Raw genomic sequence first — 20,544 nt, 5'->3', positions numbered from 1 at the left:
CCGCCAAACAATGAAGATAAAGGAACGCTTTACTGGGAGAGCGTTTTGATCGGTCGAAGATTTATTCTCCTCGCTTGCCATTCGTTTATTAGAAGTTCGATGTTACGTATGGTTTTCATGTCTGCAGCATGTTTACTGATGACCATTCATCATGTTTTGAAGAAACCATTTCGAGAACCACTAGCTAACAAAGCTGAAACATTGTCTCTTACCGCTTTAACTATTATTGCCCAAATCAATCTGACGAAAGCGACCCTAATGTCATTTGGTATCACTATTGACGGGCCTTACCGATCTTATTTGGACGGTCTGGAGTGGTTTGAGGTGTGCGCCCTTGCCTTTGTCCCAGTGTTAGTGTCTGGTTTGGTCATCTTTGCGATTCTGTCTCAGCTGGCTCGGTTGCTGCTGTTTCTGATCAATCAAATCGTTGTATGTTTGCGTCACCTTCGGAGCCCTCAATGGCTCACGGACCAAAGGAGGCCTCTTTTGGATATTACTGAATATGACTGAGACGCTCGTAAAGAGCTGACACTTTTTACCGAATAAATGCTTTTCATTTTTTTTTTGGTTAGAATGTTCTGTTACGTTTGTAATTTGTCTCATTTTGTTTATAGTGTACTCTGGTTTTGTTAAATTTGAAGCATGTTTAGATTCCAGAATGATGACTTACGTGACATGAATGCAAGAGTAGACATAAGCATTCCGCGTATGCATCCAAAAGATGTGAATTGTAGGTTTTACCTACTATACTTCTTGTTTTAGCAAAGAAATGTCAGTTTTTTTGATTTTACAAACTTTCCTCATTGTAGTATATGAAATGACTGTTAAAACACATAATGTCTGAAGTTTTAGTTTTGGAGTTATTTGATAGTGATCGGAGATTTTCAGTAGCCTGTTTCTAAAAAAAATGTTGATCTGTAGCGACCGAATATTAAGAGAATAAGAAAATTTTACATGCAATGTTAAATGAACAACTACAACTATGAAGAAAATTTACGTTGCAGGACTTTGTGACAGGTATTGATTTAGTGGATTTCAACCGAAGGTACTTAAGAGAACAGTGACGCTTATTCGTTCAACATTTGCCAACACGGGCAACTTGAAGAGAGGCGTCGAGAAGGAAGAACGAAGTTAACGGAGGGAAGGATTAATGAGAACATATAGCCATTTTTTAAAAAATAATTATAATTACTGCTTTATTCCTCTTTGTTGTGGAGTGTTTATACAATTCTGAAATAAATATGGGACGAATAGTCAAAGTACAAAATGTAGAGTATGACAGACAATACGACGAGCTCCGTCCTTTTTTTTCCGACGTCTCAGTGTCTTGACAGCAAGACACGATTTGCTTGCTGTTTAAAAAACAGAGATGAAATGATAAAACAGAGGGCAACACGGAAGTGCCAACACCCATGTACAGCATTTATGACAGCAATGCATGTATGTTGTCTTCATTTTTCCGGCACTTTTTGATCCGTCTATCTTGCTCTTTCAACAAGTGTTCTATTTCTGAAGAGGGAAAACGAAAAACGTGAACTGTTAGCTGATGGGGGGCATTGAAGGGACATAACGTGGCATAGTCACAAATAGGGGTGGGAGGGGGTCACATTTATTTTCTAATAAATTAAGGAAAAGGAAGGGGATATATTTATAAGATTCACTGGTATAATTTTTCTGGAACGAAAGAGGTTAAATTGAAGTGGCCGCTGGACTACTTGCTTTCTAGTGATGTGCTCTGATCATACAGTGCTTCTCTGGCTGATTCAGATTTATAAAACTTTAAATTTCCATCTTTGCGTAAACCTTTGGAACTGAAATCAGAACAGAATCTCTTGCAAAACTTGATCTAATTTTAAATTCCCCTTTGTGCGACATGCACGGCGTTGTTATCGTTACCTCTGTTTTTCTTGGTTAGTTGCTGTCCAGTTTGTGCTAGGGATTGCAAAATCATCTCGGCACGTCTGTAAACAGGTTCGCTTGCTGATGAAGTTTTCTTCATGGGTGCTTTGGCTACAAATAAAAGTTCATTGTCAAAATAATTTAATGCGTAGTAACAGAGAGAATGAGAGATGAAAAAACAGAAAAGAAAAAAAGAAGAAATTAAATGGAAGGCACGGTTCGGTAGGGTAGAATAAGGAACGAAAGGGGAAAGGGTAGGACTGGGTCAGGAATTTGAAGAATGGATGGGCCAGGAAATGAAAAAAAATATATATATTTGTTCGCCTTTTTTATTTTTACTTAAAACGTAGACACTATGCTGGTACACTATTTCATCACCGAGTCAACCTGAAACAATCAACAGTACATTACCAGTTGCAAATGTTCTTTGACTTAATTGCTTTGATGTCGGTTCCTCCTGGTCTCTGTACACGTGTGAAACTCGCGCAGAATCCGTATCACCATCTCGTTTACTGACTTTCAGGTTCTGGGGAACAGGGCGCGAGTGTTTCCTTGGTAACGGCGCTATATCAGACATTCTACTTGAACTCGGCTGACTACTAGTCACAGAGGACGCACTTGAAGTCTTCCAAGTGCGAGCAGCGTTCAAATGATCACGTGAGATAACAGTGTCTGCAGTGGACGTTGATTGGTCGATTAAAAGTGACGTGACATCTGAGTGGTCGCTATGAATCGATGAAGATAGTGGCGAGTAAGGCCTATCAAATGGTTGTAAATGTTCACTGGGCATGTCGCTGCTGGCAACACTATCCTTCTTCGGAGATGAACTGTGCAACGGATAGGCAAAGTCATTAACATCATCTCCAACGTCGTCTAGTTCATAACTTGTGCTTAGTCTCGAGTTCAGATCAGTTGTCACCGATGAAGCTTCGTCTCTGTCAAATTCATGTTTGTATTCACTAGAGAAAACAGGCTTTGGACGTGAGATGCGCTCCTTCTGGACTGCAATTCGATGTTTTGTGTCGATGTGTCTTTCGTCATTACTTATGGGACCAGAATGTCCCTTGCCGGGGTCGACCTCACGAGCAACGTTTCTCTGACAGTTTGTTCTTGTGTCCGGATCATCTGGGTGAACTGGACCATCATCTAACAGTGCTCGCTCAGCAGGTGGCCCTTGTGACGCAAACGCAGTACTCGGAGTCTTGGCTGGGGTCACAGTTTGAGAGACATGCGCTTGGAAACTTGTGATCAGGCTTCGTACTTCATGTAGTAACGTCTTTAGGTCCTCTGTAACTTCGTCGTTCTTTTTCGAAGAGATTTCAATTGGCTGTAGAATGAAAAAAAAAAACGCAAGTAAAACGCTAAGGCTGGCTGTAGACTTATACACTCAACGTATCTACTTCCTAAGATAGATAAGATAAGATACTTTATTACCGTGAAATAAGCTTAGCCTACGGCTAGTTTACTCTCCTATTACCTCCCGGGACGGTCCACTTTGAGTTAGCTGCCCAGTCCCCATCTCCGTCACTTCAGGCTGCGAGTCTTGGGACGGAGGGAAAAGCGTTTGTAAAGGTTGAGGAAGAGCGCTCTTCTGAGGCACCAGAACACTGTTGTAATTCGCTTGAGTGGTGAGCGGAGGCCATCTAAAAGAAACAAACAAACAAATCAAGACAGGAGAAAAATTAATCCGTAACCGTCACCTCTATAGACATTTCGGTAATGTGACTATTTTTGGTACCCTTCTAAGAGGATTGTGTGAGAAGAAGCGTTGCGTGACGACACAAGTAGCCTGCGTAGTTTTTTAGCGCGTTTAGAAGAGTGCGCGATCGTGAGAAGGCCGCGCGACGAAAAATCTTGCGCCTGTTGCGTTTTTCCCATACGCGCGCTAGAAACTATACGGCGCCTGCTACGCAGGCTACGACACAAGTAAAGGTACACTATTGCACAGCACTCCACAATGCATTACCAAAACTAAAAATTCTGGTTTCAGAACAAACACGTGTACGACACTTACCTAAATCCAGTGTTTAGTTTTGTCAATAGCTCAACCAACGATGCAGCTTCTGGTCTGATAGAAAGAGCAGTCTTTGAAGTTCGCTCTAGTTCCTTGGAAACAAGTCAGGAAATATGGTTAATATATTTTTTTAAATATAAAAGCTCCCCAGTCAGTGGGTATCCATCATCGATTTTGATAGTTGATTTGAGGCTTTGTCTTTTACCAACTGTCAGCAATCAGAAACCTTGCATCCTATTTGTTAATTATAATATTCTGATAATACTAATATAATGCATGTAAACTATATAAAAAAAAAAAAAACATGTTATAGCTCTGTGCTTAGTGATAAGGCCTTTGAGCAGAAGAGAGACTGTAGTTGACTTCATTGTGGTACAAACCTTGTTTTTTTTTTTCAAATGTAAATTATCATGTTATCATGCTAACTACTTTCTAACCCTTGTCATCACAGGGTCAAACCAAACCTCACTTTCATACAGAGGCTCAGTTACAATTCTCGGAACTGTAAAATGGTCTTTTTGTCCCCTGTTCACTGCAGGATGAATTTCCACCGTTTTATTACCCAATTTAACAATATATGGCACGTGCTCCTACTTAAAAGGCTTTAAAAGCAGTGTATGGAAGCATACCTTCACTTCAAGCGAGTGCTTCAGTTGAAGTCTGGCCATCTCCTGCTCCATCTTCTCGATAACACCTTGCGAGTCTGCATGCTTGAGTGCAGCCTAAGAAAACAAACGCGAGCATTGAAATACCGTATTTTCTCGATAAAACGTCGGGTCTCGAATTAACGCTTGGTTTTCAAGGTGGAGTTGTAAATAACCTCCTTAAGCATTTTTTTGAGGTACGAAAAGCTGTAGATGTAATGGCAAGATATATTATGACTGAAAAAAATAATGCATAAAACCGCTTTGTAATAACCACAAGCCTCAAAAAACTGCATGAATCAAATAAACGCCAGGTCCACCAGGACAAGTTTGAAATAAACGCCGGGGGCGTTAAATTGAGAAAAAAACGGTACATCAACAGGACTTTCGAATACTGTATTGCAGACCATTTTTGGGGAGTTTTATTTTGCGCTGTTTGCGATTTTTGTGGTTTGCGAGGTCTACTTTACTAAAAAAAATTCAACTGAAACAGTAAAATATAAGATATTCATCAGTACACTGTATATTTCACGGAATGGCCAAACTGAAATTCACATGACTGAAGTGTACGTGAAGTAAAGAAGTAATTTTTTATGCGAAAAATATTTGAGAGGGAAACCATTTTGTGTAAGAACATTTTTTTCGTGTCATCAGCAAAATCACAAATTTGAAGCAGTACGGTAGTTACAGGAAGGTAGGTTGGAGATCTGGCACATATGCAGGCATTACTGTAGATACCATTACCATATATGGTTATATTTTCACCAAGGGTATTACCGCTATCACCTGCTTACTTCTGACGCGCATTTAAAGGGCGCTTTCCATTTGTCAGAACTGGCCAAACGGTCCGGTGGTTTTACAGTGTAAATGTGAAATGGGCCTTTTCCACGCAATTTTCCCACAAATCCACCATAACAATGTTAATGTTTGTGTTTTGACTGATTTGAAAGGACAAATCTGACTAACAGCGGAATTCTGATCAGATGGGCGATTAAATTGTTAACCACTTCTCAGTCTCTTTCCTTTGTGACAGATAGATGATTTTTTTTTTATTCTAATTTTTCTTGAGTCAGCTAGAAAGAGCTTTCCTAACTATTTGCTGCTTATTGACAGTGACAATAATTTTACCTTTTCAAGCGCTTGTTCCATGTGGTTAAACTGCTTTTTGTCTTCGTCGTACTGTTCTCGGGTCTTTCTCAGCTCAAACTCCAACTGGTCTCGGTCAACTGTCACTTGCTTTACCGTCTCAGACAACTCGCTGCTTCTTCTCTCGTAATAGCGCGCGTCCTAAAAGCAACAGAGGAATCAAATAAAAAAAAATACCTAAGTCATCGCAGATTCAGTTTCCAAGCCCGGTAAAAACATGTCCAGCATTACAACTACGATATGAAAGGAGCTCAAAGAAAAGAAAACAGCTAGAGGAAAGTGCAACTTTTGTCAAATTTCGTATTTTGTGGTCTTGAAAGGTTCCTACCTTGGAAGCTGTATTTAAGCTTTCTGTCAACCAATGGATTCTATAAAGAGAACAATCAAGAGACGTTTCGTTACCACTCAGAGAAAAAAAAATTGACAACGCAATTTTGAGTGAGACGTGACAGAGTCAAGTAACGGAAAGAGAAAACAGCTCATAATAGCGGGCATACAATGTAGCATGTTACTGTATTCGGAACGAAAGACGTACCCGGTAGCAAGCGCAGGAATTTTTTTCCCTGATAAGTAAGTGAATGCAAAAAATTGTTTTCTTGAACTAATCATTTTAAACTTACATGCAACAGACGCAAACAAACAAAAAACACACACATCACTACGGGAAACAAAAAACAGTAGAAACAGCAACCAATGTATCTACATGTATCTACCCATCTCTCACCAGTCACATAATCACTCTTACAAGAATATCACGAGGAAACTGCTCTGACATTTAATTCTCTAAAACAACTTACTTGTTTTGTAACGCGTCCAGTTCCCCGCGTTTTGCAGTCACTTCCTGTTGCATGGCTCCTGCCACTCGAACAGCTTTAAAATAAGTACAATATAAAAGCCTTTAGTCTGTGAAGATTCCAGTGCGACAACAAAATGCATATGTTTCCACATCAGTTAAGACGTACAGGAGAAATGGAAGTTCTCCCTGAACACCAATATCCTCGTGACCAGGATATTCAAAAGTTGGTATTTTTAAAAGAAAAAAGTGTGGTAAATAAATAGTTGTACAATGTGATTTAGCAACGACTTACCTTTGCCGCTCATGTCTCCTTTTGTTTTAAGCAGTTTTCGTGTCAATGCTAAATCCTGTTCTGAACCTTCAAAACAAAAGAAGAAATAGAAAGCAAGCAAGACACTGAGAATTGTCTTCAAATCGAGGAAATGTCAAAATCAAAGAAGGAAAAACACAGAACAGACCAAAATGCAACAACAACAACAACCACCCCAACAAAGGCGATACAACCGATTCAAAAAAGACAACGAACAATTATTACTTTTCGTCATATATCGTTTGGCAAAAAGTGAAAACAACCAACGAAAAAAATGGCCGTCCCCGCTCGTTTTTTGCTTCTGTTTTTTTTTTTTGGGGGGGGGGGGGGGGGGGGCGCCTTTCGCTCAAGGGTCTACATATATGATAGACAGAAATGGTTAGGATTGAGAAAGATTGAGACACATTGCAAACCATGAATTTTATCTCTGGCTACACGTACTATATTTCCTCGACAACGCGAGGACGTCTGAAAGAATTATTACCTTTTAGTCTGGAGAGTAATTTAGTGATCTCTTTCTCGCGTTCTCCGTGTTTCCCTTCAACAAGCGAACTCAGCGAGCTATTCTCATCCTTCAACTTCGTCACTTCAATTTGCCGCAACTTTAGCTCCGTCATGATGTTACTTCGATCCTCCATCATAGCGTCCAATTCTTCTTGCTTGATCTTTAAACTGTTCGTCAATGAGTTTTTCTCCTCCTCCAATTCCTTTACTCGTTTATCTTTAGCTCTCAGTTTTTTAGCTAAAATCTCCCGATGACTTTTCATTTCCTCGACTTCGCCGATTCTCTCTTCAAGGGTTCGAATCAACTGTTCTCTTTCTCGCTGCAACGAGTCTCCTGTTTGGCTATTCCTCTCAAGAATTTCTGCAAGATTAGTTCCCTGTGCTTGAAAGCTCGCTATTGTCTTCTCCCTTTCGTTAAGCTGAGTTTGAAGTTTTTCAACGTAGTTCTCGGCATCTAGCAAACTTTTTGATTTTGCTTCTAAGGAATTGGTCAATTCTTGGACTTGTCCACGCAAATTAGAAATCTCGTTGTGTGTTTTCTCAAGCTCCGCAGCTAAACGAATCTTCTCTTCCCTTATAAGATTCATTTCCTTAGTTCTCAGCTCTAAATCGTTTTTCATTTTGATATTTTCCTCTTGCTGTTTGGATAATTCGAGTGCTTTTGTTTCTAAATCCGCTTTCAAAGTCGAAATATTATGATTTGCTTTCGTAAGCTCGTTTAGAATGCCATCCAGGCGAGCGTTTGCTTTCTCTCTCTCCTGATTAAGCGCCTTCTCGACTTCAGTTTCCCGCAGTCTTGTGCTCTCCTCGCGAATGTCTTTTACAAGTGTTTCCTTTTCTGCTACATTAGCTCTTAAACTGTTCGCTTCTTCGCTGTACTTTTCCTTAAGAATAGTTAACTCTTTGCTTAGATCTTCGTTCTTTTTCTCTCCTTCTTGTCGAAGCTTTTCTGCTGCACTGAGTTTCTCGTTCAGTGTAATAACGTTTGCTTGCTCCTGCGAAACTCTTGATAGTAATTTCTGTTTCTCTTCTTTTACAACTTGAAGCTCTGCTGTTAATTCACGAACAGAGCATTCCAGTTCTTTGCACTAAATGGGGAAACAATGAAAGAATTAAACTTTAACCTTTCTCGCACAGCTAGGATTAAAACAGAAGTGCGATTTACTTCATTCTTAGTGACTAACAGAATACTTTTGCCAATGAATGTGTTCAAAATCCTGACTTTTCCCAAAAGAGGATCATATTCCCTTAAAAAAAAAAAAAAAAAACAGCGCCCCCCCCCCCCCCCAAAAAAAAACCACCCTTTCCCCCCCTTTTTTTTTAATTTTCAATTTTTTCCAACTCAAAAAAAAAATCTCTTACTTTTTTCTGATCGTTGAGAAATTTTTTTTTCCTTGACTATTTCCTGACTTGTGGCAAGGTTCCCTAGGACAGTTGTTTTGAACGAGTGTGTATCTGATTTTGCGTGATTAAAATAAAATTAATGAAGCCAAGAAACAACATTTCAAGATTGCCCACCTTGGTTTCAAATTGTAGCGTTGTTTCATAGCTTGACTTTTTTGTCTTCTCAATCTCTAACTCGAGACATTTCACTTTGTCGTCCATAGCAGACATTTCTGTTTGGTGCTGCTCTCTAGAAAAAAAAAAAAGATAAATAAAATGAAATCAATAATTACAATAATAAAATACAAACAGAGTGAACTATGTGACAAACAGCTTGATGATATAAGATTAATGTTAGTCAAATAAAATCTGTCGAGTACGCTAAGGCCATCTTCGACAGCCTAAGCCAACGCATAACACAATAAAACAGCTACAAAAAAAGTCTAAAATAGCAACTAAATACGACTAATATAGTAAGTACGACTAAATAGCAACAAAAATAATCCCTCTAAATTACATTTACCCAGACAAGTGAATGAATAAAAAGTCAAACTGTACTGGAATCATTGGAAACAACACTGACCTGAGCTTGTCTGTTTCTTGTTGTAAAGACTCCAGCTCTTTTCTAAGAAGAGCTCCCTTGTTGGACGAAGAGTCCAACGCTTGGCTATGTTCCTTTTCCAACTTTGACATCCTAATTAAAAATGAAGGAAATGCAAAACTGAATAAGATGGAATTTAATTTGAAAGTAAATCAACACCACATTTGTTTACAGTTGTATCGATTGCTCATGTAAAAAGAACAAGATAGGCTATTCCAGGCGTTCGGTTTGTGCGCATTACCGTACCCAAATTCGCAAGTAGCCAATCAGAAGCGCGATCTACTGTCCTGGTATCCTGCGATATCAAGTCACTGACCTGATATGCCACGATATCATGGTCACTTCGAAGTAAAATAGTGTTACCGTAAAATGAATTGAAAAGAGGTTTTACCAATAAAGCAGAATCTCGTAATTTAAATTTAGCTGGTGTTTACCAGTCGTAAAAGGAGAAAACACTTTCCCGCCAAAACTGAACTTGAGCGCGCTCGCCAATTGCGCGATGTTTGCCGACGAGTACTGAAACATTCAGACTGAAACAATAGAGTCGGAGGTCCCAATTTTTTTCGACAAATTCTGAATTTTGGTACGGTACAAACCTAATCTTACTTTTTTGGTACGCTTCGGCGGCATATCAGGCTCGTTTGGTCTCGCCATGGGTATTTTGGCGAGACTACGTCTCGCCAAAATACGAACCATGGCTCGACCAAACTCGCCTGATATGCCGCCGAAGCGTACCAAAAAAGTAAGATTAGGTATAAGTAGCGCGAAAAACTGTATTTACGCGAGGACTCTTAAATGGAAATTTTTTTGCGTTGCTGCCTGCACCTTAACTAACTGAACGCCTGGAACATGCTATAAACATGGCGTTGAACATACTTTACATGTAGCCTCGAAAAATACAACAAATCCATTTTATTGCATTTCTTCTTTTATTATCAAGGGGGGTAAAGATGTAAACAGGCTAACACTCAACACCTTTCTACATCACACCCACTACCCGTTGCATTCTGTTTTGTTTTGTTTTCAAACTGGCGACATTTTCACACGCTGTCGTGACTAGCATTCCCTTACCTGGCCTTGTGTTCTCTTTGCATTTCTTCTTGTTTGTTATCCGTTTGTTCTCTACTGCTCTTGAATTCTGCTTCAACCTGCATAACCAATGTTGAGACCATTGCTGGTATGAAAACTAACAATTTACTGTCACATGCATGCGGTATTATTAATTATTTTTTTCTCAAGCATCTCAGCGGTCCGGAATCCTGAATCCTTTAATCTGATTGGCTAATTGCGCGCGCTCCAGCGGTCCGGTTTTTCTCATCCGGACCCCGCATACGGACCGCTCACGGCGCGAAATCATTTTGCACTTTTGAGTCTAACGAACACATGAAAGTTTAGCTCTCCAAAGACAAAAATAGCCTCACCATCCATTGTTAATGCTAAAGGACAAAAAAGCAGTGGAATTAAAGGCCTCAAAGTTCTTCAAAAGGCGAGGTATTTATTTCTCAACAAAATCGAGTTGTAGTTTACTGTTCGCAGTTTGCCGTTGTTTGTTCATCTTGCAATGATTTTCAAATTCATTCGCGATCGGTTTTTAGACTTTATCTATGTGCTAAACTACATTGTTTATCTGTCACTTTTTGATTAAACAAAACACTATTTACCATCATTCAAGGAAATGAGATTCTTTGATTAAAAACGGACAAATTAATTATCACAATATTGTGCCGTACATAGACGCTACGCATTTCATTCAGTTTGGCACTGTTTATCAGGATAAGATTCAACGCAGAGATTATCAATTTGTTAAATACAAGTGTATTAATAGCTTGTTAAACTGCTTTTCGGTCAAAAAGTATTTTTGAATCAGAAAAATAGGCTTAGCAAAGTTGCAAAGCTTTTATCAAGACTTTTCAAAACATTTAAGCTTATAGGGAATTGTTCGGGAAGCCGAAATCGATTTAAAAGTGTTAGGTTTTGTGGCATATTTGTGCTATATTTTAGTATGACTTCGTTTTCTTTTCTTGATTTTCTGCAGTGTAAATTAAGCTGAACATTTCTTGAGTACAGTTCAGTTTAAGCGAAGCTATTTTATTCGGAATTAATGTTTGTCTTGCTTAATGCTTGACACTTGCTTGTCGATCAAGTCGGACTCGACATTAAAATCAAATCCGCGCGTATAAAAGATTTTGTGACAGATTTTTTCACGGTTTCTTAAATCCAAACAAACTTAAGTAGGAAAAAATATAAAAACGTTATTTACCAGCCTAGGTCGGTCCGTACTGGGAAAAACTGTACCCTCGGTCTTGAGCACGGCCCTCGGCCTGCGGCCTCGGGCCGTACTCAAGACCTCGGGTACAGTTTTTCCCAATACGGACCTCCCGGCCGGCAAATAACATATATATCCTTTAAGACTGCTACATCTTACCAACGGAATAATAGAAAAAGCCTGTCCTTACCCTTTCCAACTTTGACTGCAGTGTCTTTTTCTCGTTGTCATCATCGAAGAGACACTTTTGCAGGATTTCAATCAGGGCGTCACCAATCTGACCCACAGAAACATTGTTTTCCAGTGTACTAGTAACAAGGCCTGAACGAAATCTTTTCTTTTCCTCCTCCAGGGCTATCCTTCTGATTTTGTCCAAGAACGACTTGTGACCGGCTAAGTCGTCTTCGAGTTGTTTGATACTGGATTCCATAGACGTTAAGCCCTTTATTAAAACAAGAACAAGTTGATTATATTGAAAGTTATGTCCATTGTATAACATTTGATGGGACCAATCATATGTCCTCTTCTAGCTTGGAACTTAGAACTTACATTTGTAGCCCTCTCGACAGACGAGGCAGAGGCGGTCACCTTGTGAGAGGCTACTGAGAGATGTATGAAAAACTTCTCGACTGAACTGCGTATGTGCGTATAAGCTGCGTATGCGATGGACGCTTATTTCTAAGCGGTACTGTACATGTACAGCGTAACAATGCTTGAATGTCGCCTCTCTTGACAAGACACATGACAAGGGGCGAAAATATCAACTAAGTTTTGACTGGTATTGTAATCGTTATCCCTGTAGAAAGAATTGCTAAAAATTCATATACCTCGTCCTTTGCATCAATGATCTGCTGTTGTTTCCTCAGTCCAGCCTCCAACTGATGAATAAGCTGTAGCTGACCCGCAGCTTCGTCTTCTCTAAACATAAGATACAATAAACATGGTTACGAGGTCACACTTATAAACAAAGCCTGGATTTGTCTAGAAAACTTCCAAAATGGAATGAATTTGAAAACAACTGCAAAATTTCGTCTCAAGTCGAGAAATGGACCTGTTTCATGCTTCATATTTGTTAAAATCAATTAACGAGCTAAACCACCAAACTGTACAAGTCGTGTAGGATTTCATTTTTAGTGCTTCAAATACTGTCTTAGTTTATGACTTTGTCAAGTTCTGCTATATGAATTATTGGGCGTAACTTCAGGTCACTTCGCTACCCTGAGTATACATGTAATTTTCAGTTTCACTCACATACGCTTTAAGTTAAACATTTTTAATCAATGCATGCATTCATACCTGAGTGCAAGGACATGATCCCTTCCTGCAACAGTCTCCTTCAGCCGATTTTCTAGCTCGCTGACCACTTCTCTGTAATATGCATCTTGCTTTGCACAAAGCTCTGTTGTCTGTTGACGTAAATGGCAAAAGACCAAAACTGATCATTACTAGTCTCAAAACTTGTCATATTTCTGTTTGTTAAAATCTCTCAAAAATTTTTCCTGCTTGAGAGGTCAAGGCAGTTGTCATTTATCCAATCAACACAAATCTCATGTTGATTGTACTCCTTATTTGAAAAGGGACAGTTTAAAATGAAGAATGAAACAAAATTTACAGTCTTAAATGGGCTTCGAAGGAAACTTCAATCGCATAAAATAGTAAAAAAGGGAAAAATGCAAACTGCTCTATTGTTACTAAAATAATCAATAAAAAACGTTCACTGGCTAAAAATATTAAAAACAATGAGCTTTCGGCTGTCACTCTACAGCCTTCGACGGATAAAAAAAATTGAATACAAAATGGATAAAATATATACAGTGTACAAGAAAGGTGTGATAAAAAGAAAATGATGAAAAACAAAAGCGAAGTAAAAATGTGCTAATTAAGAGGCTATTTTTTAAAAAGAATACAATATTGGCTTGGAATGGGCTTTGAGTTATTGTCAGCATGCTTAGTACAGTAGCAGAGGTGTGCCAAGCTTCCGAAGTTTTTCTAATACGAAAAGAGCCTTTGTCAATAACACTAGAGTTTTCAAAGTCTATGCGATGGTCGAATGACCATGCATGTTTCGCAATGTTTGAGCCATTCGCACAGGTTTTTACATTCCTGATATGTTCTTTTTTGCAGGTTTCAAAACATCGGCCGGTTTCACCCACATAGCACCAATCACAATCAGCACAAGGAAATTCGCAAAGCCGCAAAGCCGCTACAGGAAATGTGGGAAACTAAATCAAGATGGCTAGAAGCTCAATTACTACATGTTACTCAGCAGACAAAATACAGTGTAGTTACCATTTTTAACTTTCTTTTTAAATCATCTATCTGTGCATTGGATTCTCTAAAACCAAACTCTGTTCCAATGTTCCCAAACCCTGAAACGGGGTACCCAACAGACCTGGTACCCAGACCTCCAGGTCGAAGAGGTCCACCATAAGTAGAGCTAATACTGGGACTGGAATGAGAAGTTACAGGGTCATCAATGAGTCAGTGAGTATACTTTATTTTTCTTTACATAACTTGCATACATGTACAGTAGCTTACAAGACCTTTTGAAGGAGCAGGGGAGGGAGGAGGGGTAATAATGATAATTGGCAATTGGGATGAGAAGGTAACTCCTCTAGGTGCAGTGTACTGTAAGCGTGTACATGGGTGTATTATTATCCATTTCATACAGTCACATTGTCCTACACATTAAAACCAACTCAAATTTTACATTTAAAGTTAAATGAATGCAGCCTTTAAGAAGGTCGGAAAAGTAAGTTTCAATAATATTATTGGGCACCTAACTTTTTACACTACCAAGAGGGGGTTTGGGGGCATGTGTGGGCCTTTAAATATATGCAATTAAGCACCTAGTAATTTTGTATTTCTGCACTTTTGAGCACATGATTATTTCAAGATTTTCTATTTGCTGAAAAATCTCTCAAGCCAGAAATTTGACAATCAAGATGTTAAAAAAATAAAAAAAGATAAACACCCAAAATATGTAGACTAGGGTGTCCACAGATACACTCTGCGGGATGCCTCTAGAGATGTTCATCTGGCTAAAAGGCTGTACTCAGATACACAGTTCAGTAAATGTTTGTATGTTATTTTAATTTAATTAAAATAACAATTTAAATTATTATATAAATTATTATTATTATTATTATTATTATTATTATTATATTACTTAAAGGGAAATGACCTTAAAATTCGCTTATTACATAAAATAGCCTCTTTAGTCTTAAATAACATACCAAATGCAAAAAAGGTATGAATGGCCAAAAGTGACGAAGATTGAAACAGACTGCGATATGGGTTTTTGAAATAATTATGGTCCAGCAGAACAGTTTTCAAAGTTAATCTTGCCTGCTTGTTACTTTAAATTATAACGCCCAGGAGACGCATTTGGCTGCAACGAAGCTACGGTTTTGTTATTTAGAATTTGAAAACATTTAGTTTCATAGCGAATATTTGGCAAAAATAAAACAGTAATGTTCATAAAATTAACTTACTAATAGATGTACACAGTCCCTTAAATAAGTCTACTACAATGTATGTACAAACTGTACTTACTACTGACTGGAGGACACAGTCCTGGCTGGAATATCAGCTTGATGTGAAACACCAGAAAACATGTCTTTCTCCTTTTGCTGCAAAGTTAATTTTTCGATTACATGTACTTCATAAAAGTGTTTATCACAGAACACAAAATCGAACCATTTCACTAAGGCCTGGTTCACACTAGCAACAGCAAGGTCACACAAACACACACACACACAAAAAAACATCTCATATTGAAGTTTTATATCACCAGTGTAAACAACACAACATAACCGTATTAACTTAATGGCACAGTAAGGACATTTAAGCAGGGCTGTGCTCTAGCAGGGCCCGGGTGCTGGAGGAGACTTACTTTTGCCTTTTGGCAACTTAGATAACTTTGCTATCACAAAAGCTTTATAGAGCTGGGCACCCAAGATTCCTTACATAAGAACCTTTGCGCACCCTGCAATTATTTTCTTTATGTAATTTTTGACGTCCATGTTGTTATGTCTCTAGTGTGAACCAGGCCTTAGTGCAGGCTTGCAGTTGTTTTAGTCATTTAGATATGAATATTATTGTAACCCGTACTACAGTCAACTCTCTCTAAAACGGACACTATCGGGACCGGCCCCAACTGTCCGTCTTAGAGAGGTGTCCGCCTTATAGAGAGTTGAGGTAACGTGACAATGGAAATTTTAAGAAGAGAAACCTAAACGGCTATGCACAACGAATACACGTCTGTTATGAGTCGCTTACTTTAGCAAAACCTATAAAGTGGGGAAAAAATATCAGAAATTCGACTTGTTTGTTCATTACAAACGGTAATACTGTAAGTAGAAAACTACCTCTTTTGTGTCATATACTAATATGAATACTTAAAGCAGATTGTTTTTTGTAAGTTTGGTATTTTAAAGGTGTTGACTTACTATGCTATGCTGATACCAAGTTTCGAAGTATTATTCACTAAAAAAACTTTTTGTGCGTGTCCGCTGGCGGTTTCAAAGTGTCCGTTGTCCGTCTTAGAGAGGTGTCCGTCTTATAGGGAGTTTGGTTACAGTAAAATGACTGAAAAACGGCAGGGACCATCACCAGGTGTCCATCTTATGGAGGTGTCCGTCTTATAGAGGTGTCCGTTAAGAAAGAGTTGACTGTATAATAGTACAGGTTACAAAATATTCATCTATTGTTACCTGCAATTACAGACAGGCACCTGCCAATTTTGATCAAGTGATAGAAAACAAACTCCTACAATGTAACAAGTCAGTTTAGTTCTACAGAATCCTGTAGAAGGGCATATATAATATTGACATTGTATGACATTTCCAGAGCAGGTGTAATCTTAGCCTGGTCATTTTCAATCTTAAATCAAAATAAACTGTACATACAGTACCTCCATGTTTTTAAGATCAACTCTGAGTTGGTCCACTTCACTGGCCTTTGACATCAGGTGTCCTTGAAGATCTTTGATGGCACCAGACTGTTTGAGTTTAAGGCAAAAAGAAAATTATTAGACAACAATCCTGTTTAAATTTATGTAATAAAGTATACAACTCACAAATGCATGTAGCACTGTCTACAAATAATTATAGCAAGACAAGTCATAGAAAATAACAACAACATACCAATAACATATATAGCCTAACTTATAACATACAGGCTGTACATGCATTTAAAATACAATATATAAAATATTTAAATCTAATGTAGAGGTACAATGTACATGGGCGATTCCACATGAGACCTTGCAAAAGTGACAAAACTCAAATCTATTTTTTCTGATTGAAACTTGTGCTAGCAGAAAGCTAATACAATGGCTGTTTGAAATTTCTAAGCTTTTGTTTATCTTGACCATACTCACTCAGTAGGAGGCTATGGAATTTGGGGCTATTTTAATCCTCGGATTTCGATAAGTTTAGGAGGAAACTTTAAGACAGTATATCAAACACACTAAAATAATTTATATAACCATTAGAGTATGATACTAAACCCTTTACCATAAACAAGCATGAGGCTATAAAAAAATTACCAACCAGTTAGCTTCTTTCCAGGAAAAAGCTATTTGAATTTGTGTTGCGGACATTACGTAATGTCCGCAACGTTGAGGCATTATCTTTTAATTCACAGTAAATAGTTATACACCATTTTCAAGATATATTTATGCTGCTCTTTTAGTTCGATACAAACATTGTTTTGGTACAAGAAAGTTGGCCACGCAGGTTTTCTGTGTCCAGAAATTATGTGGGTTATTATGTTGCGGACATTACATGCTCTGTATCTTACTTTTATGACAAATAACAAAGCTCTGAACAGAATATACCTTATTTTGACAGTACTTTCTTTAGGTGAATAAAGTTGAAAAAAAGCTTAATTCAAGGATCAAGGAATTAAGCTATTTGAATTTATGTTGCGGACATTACATAATATTAATGTCTGCAATGTTGAGGCATTGTCTTTTAATTCACAGTAAATAGTTATACACCATTTTCAAGATATTTTTATGCTGCTCTTTTTGTTTGATACAAACATTGTTTTAGTCAAGAAAGTTGGCCAGGCAGGTTTTCTGTGTCCAGAAATTTTGTTGGTTATTGTGTTGCGGACATTACGTTGCGGACATTACATGCTCTGTATCTTACTTTTATGACAAATGACAAAGTTCTGAACAGAATATAACTTATTTTGACAGTGCTATCTCCAGTAAGCAATAAAAACAAAGCTAAATTCTTCAAGAATCAAGGATGCACTTAAGACTACATATCCTAATCGGGCCCATGAGGACTCTAACTTGAGGCTGGCAATCTTCTTTTTGGTTTCCGTAATCAGATACCGTAAAATTCCGGTTATAAGCCCCCCCGCTTATAAGCCCCCCCGGTTATAGGCCCATCTATCTGGAAACAAAAAAAATACATCCGATTATAAGCCCCCCCGGATATAAGCCCCCCTCTGCCGGGTGACAGTACTGAACAAGGCTAAATGTTGCTTTATCATGCGTTTTTAACTTAAAAACGTTTTTTCGATCAACACTCCCGTGGATCGTTTCGAAATGTTTTTTTTATTTCTGCTTATAAGCCCTCCCGGATATAAGCCTCTCCACTTATAAGCCCACCCAAAACCCCTTACGAAGTTGTATAAGCCCAGGGCTTATAACCAGAATTTTACGGTATTTCTACAGGGTGCAGAGATTAGCCACACGCCCAACCCCCAACCTGAAGGACCAGTGACTACCATTTAGTCTGGCCTCTACCTTTTGACCTGCTCACCAAGGTTAGACCTGTTAGGGGGAGACCCCCCCCCCCCGACAGTATAGCTCTCAAGGTCATTGAGGCATGCAAGCTCCCCCACCACCACAAGGCGGTAGTCTACAGGGAAGTAGAGGTACATGTACTATTTAATAAAAGGAATGTTTTCAGTAAGAACTGTACATTACATACAAACACTTTGTCCACTTGTCTACCAACTTGATTTCTTATCATGCTGTCAAGGTCTTCTGGTCGTCTATCACTTTCAATTCCAGCAGGATTGGCCAGCCTTTGTGTAACTGGTTACATCCAAAGAAAAACAAATTACCATTAAGATTTACAATTCTTTATGATTTTGTTGACAGATGTCTTGCCTGGGACCTGGTGCAGTTTCAGAAAATATCCGGTGCCTATACTAACCATGTGTAATGGTTCTAAAAATAATCACAATCTGCAACCTGTAAAATATTCCGGCTTAACGAAACCTACACTTTTCTCCTACATGTAATCTGATGTATTATAAATTTGTTTATGACAACTCACCATCAATATGAAAAATATAATTTTGAAGTTTGCGACATGGTGATCCCACAAAATCATTTCGCTCAAATCAATTTAACAAAGCTATTCTACTTACCATGACCGCTGCTTGTATTCCCAGCAGCATAAGAAAACGGCAAATGCGCGCTCGACTCTGAAGTCACGGCAAGCGAAGTTTTCTGGCCGGCAGTTGGCGGTCGCAACAAAGGCGAGGGTATGTCAGGAATATCAGGAAAATCCGAGCTTAAACGATATGGATAAGCTGAAGCACTGTCAATTTCTGTCTGTAAGTTTCCCCTTCCTTCGTTGCTGGCACCGGTTGTTGTCGTTTCCACTTGTAAGGTCATAGAAGCAGTTCTTGGTACAATCGATACATCTGTTGCATTCGAAGCAGCCATTGCATTCCAACCGATAAAAAGCGGTGAAATAGTCTAAGGTGTACAACTTTTGAACAGTGCCGCTCAAGCCATCAGCAAAATTAAAGAATGAAGCTGCTCTATAGAAAGCTTCCCTGGCAATTGCCTCGAGAATTTGAAATCTATTCAAAACTCACTCCGTCCGCCATTTTGTAACCGTCACTCGTAACGGACGATGGGATCTGGGAACAACAACAGAGTGGCTAGTACCAGATCTCTAGCAGCCGACAAACACGGCCTGGCGTGAACTCTTAACTTTTATTTTTTTTTTTTTAAAAAAAAACCCTCCCGAAACCCACTTGTTCGGTCCCGAAAAGTGACCCGCGAATCTCCCGAAAACGCTTTCTCGTGCACTCATGTTTCTCAATACGCCCGAGAATTTCGGGCCCGAATAAAATCATCCCCGAAAATTTACGGGAGCTCTTGAGCTCCCAAAACCCTTTCTTGGGACTGTGGCCGATTCGTGTTTTCCCTTTGGGCCGGGCGTCATGGTCGATAGTCTCCGTCGGCCAAAAACGACGGGGATAGCCTGGGCCTGCTACAAAACCGCTCGGATGACGATTCGCATCGGTTTCTGTCAGTTTTGACAGATCGCTGTGGCACACTGGGTCGACTTTTGGGCTTTCTGCATCAGGTTTTCTTCTTTGCTTCGCGGGAGGACAGAGAAAAAGTTGAAGGGGCAAAGTCTTGTTGCTTGACAGTTGGCTTTTTTGTGTGAAAGAGGTTGTCATTCTGTCACGCTGTTTTTGTGGCAAACTACAATCAGACGCTTTGCTGGTTTCACAAATAGCGGTGTGTCTGGCGGTCATTTTTTGGGCGGACTCCACTTTACTATTTTTTATTGCGGGTGTGTCGTTTTCTTCCGCACGTTGGCCGTCAGTTGCCTGTCACAAAGAGTGTGTTGCACCTGCTTGGATATATTTTAGTTTGGTTAGTAGACACTTCTCAAGCGTCGCACATTGGCATGTCAGTTTGGTGCGGCTTGTGGATTTTTTACGAGATCGGTGCTTTCGTGGTTCACTTCATGAAAACTTTGAATATTACCATTGAATTTTATTTTTTTATTTTTCCGGCTCGTATTTGTGTCACCGCTTTGGTCTTCGATTTCAAAAGGTTCCTTGGTCTCATTTTCGCATCATCTGACATTTCACGTTTCTGGTTTTGTGTTCGTTGTGTTTTTAGATTTTATTTTTGCTGGCCATCCCATTGTTTCGTTTCCCATCGCTCGACCGACCCATTTTTTTTCGGTAAAAATTCCAGATTG

At 39.0% G+C, this 20,544-nt stretch overlaps 1 protein-coding gene across 2 annotated transcripts; it reads right to left on the bottom strand.

Annotated features, from left to right (window-relative positions):
- Nucleotides 1-1,068: 1,068 nt before the first annotated feature.
- On the bottom strand, nt 1,069-19,437 carry LOC144654282 (uncharacterized). Of its 2 annotated transcripts, none has more exons than XM_078514376.1 (22): nt 18,962-19,437; nt 18,517-18,623; nt 16,479-16,565; nt 15,119-15,195; nt 13,853-14,012; nt 12,860-12,969; nt 12,391-12,481; nt 11,754-12,005; nt 10,369-10,445; nt 9,280-9,390; nt 8,832-8,946; nt 7,294-8,401; nt 6,792-6,857; nt 6,501-6,573; nt 6,032-6,071; nt 5,686-5,844; nt 4,543-4,635; nt 3,914-4,005; nt 3,377-3,542; nt 2,311-3,202; nt 1,897-2,010; nt 1,069-1,509 (listed from the first exon to the last, which is right to left on the bottom strand). In XM_078514376.1, the coding sequence occupies exons 1-22, from the start codon at nt 19,260-19,262 to the stop codon at nt 1,424-1,426; spliced, it is 4,377 nt and encodes a 1,458-aa protein (XP_078370502.1). In that variant the 5' UTR covers nt 19,263-19,437; the 3' UTR covers nt 1,069-1,423. The 2 variants fall into 2 exon arrangements, with proteins under 2 accessions (XP_078370502.1, XP_078370501.1); XM_078514375.1 differs by having other exon boundaries at nt 1,170-1,509; nt 2,311-3,226.
- Nucleotides 19,438-20,544: the final 1,107 nt, after the last annotated feature.

Source organism: Oculina patagonica, chromosome 5 (genome assembly GCF_052425735.1).
Source record: "Oculina patagonica isolate OP01 chromosome 5, crgOcupat, whole genome shotgun sequence".
NCBI classification, from domain to species: Eukaryota; Metazoa; Cnidaria; class Anthozoa; order Scleractinia; family Oculinidae; genus Oculina; species Oculina patagonica.
This window is presented reverse-complemented; position numbering and strand designations above follow the sequence as displayed.

Bases quoted from the DNA above. Each gene is read 5' to 3' on its own strand.
- LOC144654282 (XM_078514375.1), bottom strand. From the start codon at position 19,262: ATGGCTGCTTCGAATGCAACAGATGTATCGATTGTACCAAGAACTGCT. The intron at 12,970-13,852 runs GTAACTACACTG...TTACGTCAACAG, and splicing joins TAAAAAGAAAGTTAAAAATG to ACAACAGAGCTTTGTGCAAA. The intron at 12,006-12,390 runs GTATATGAATTT...GTTTTAATAAAG, and splicing joins TCATTGATGCAAAGGACGAG to GGCTTAACGTCTATGGAATC.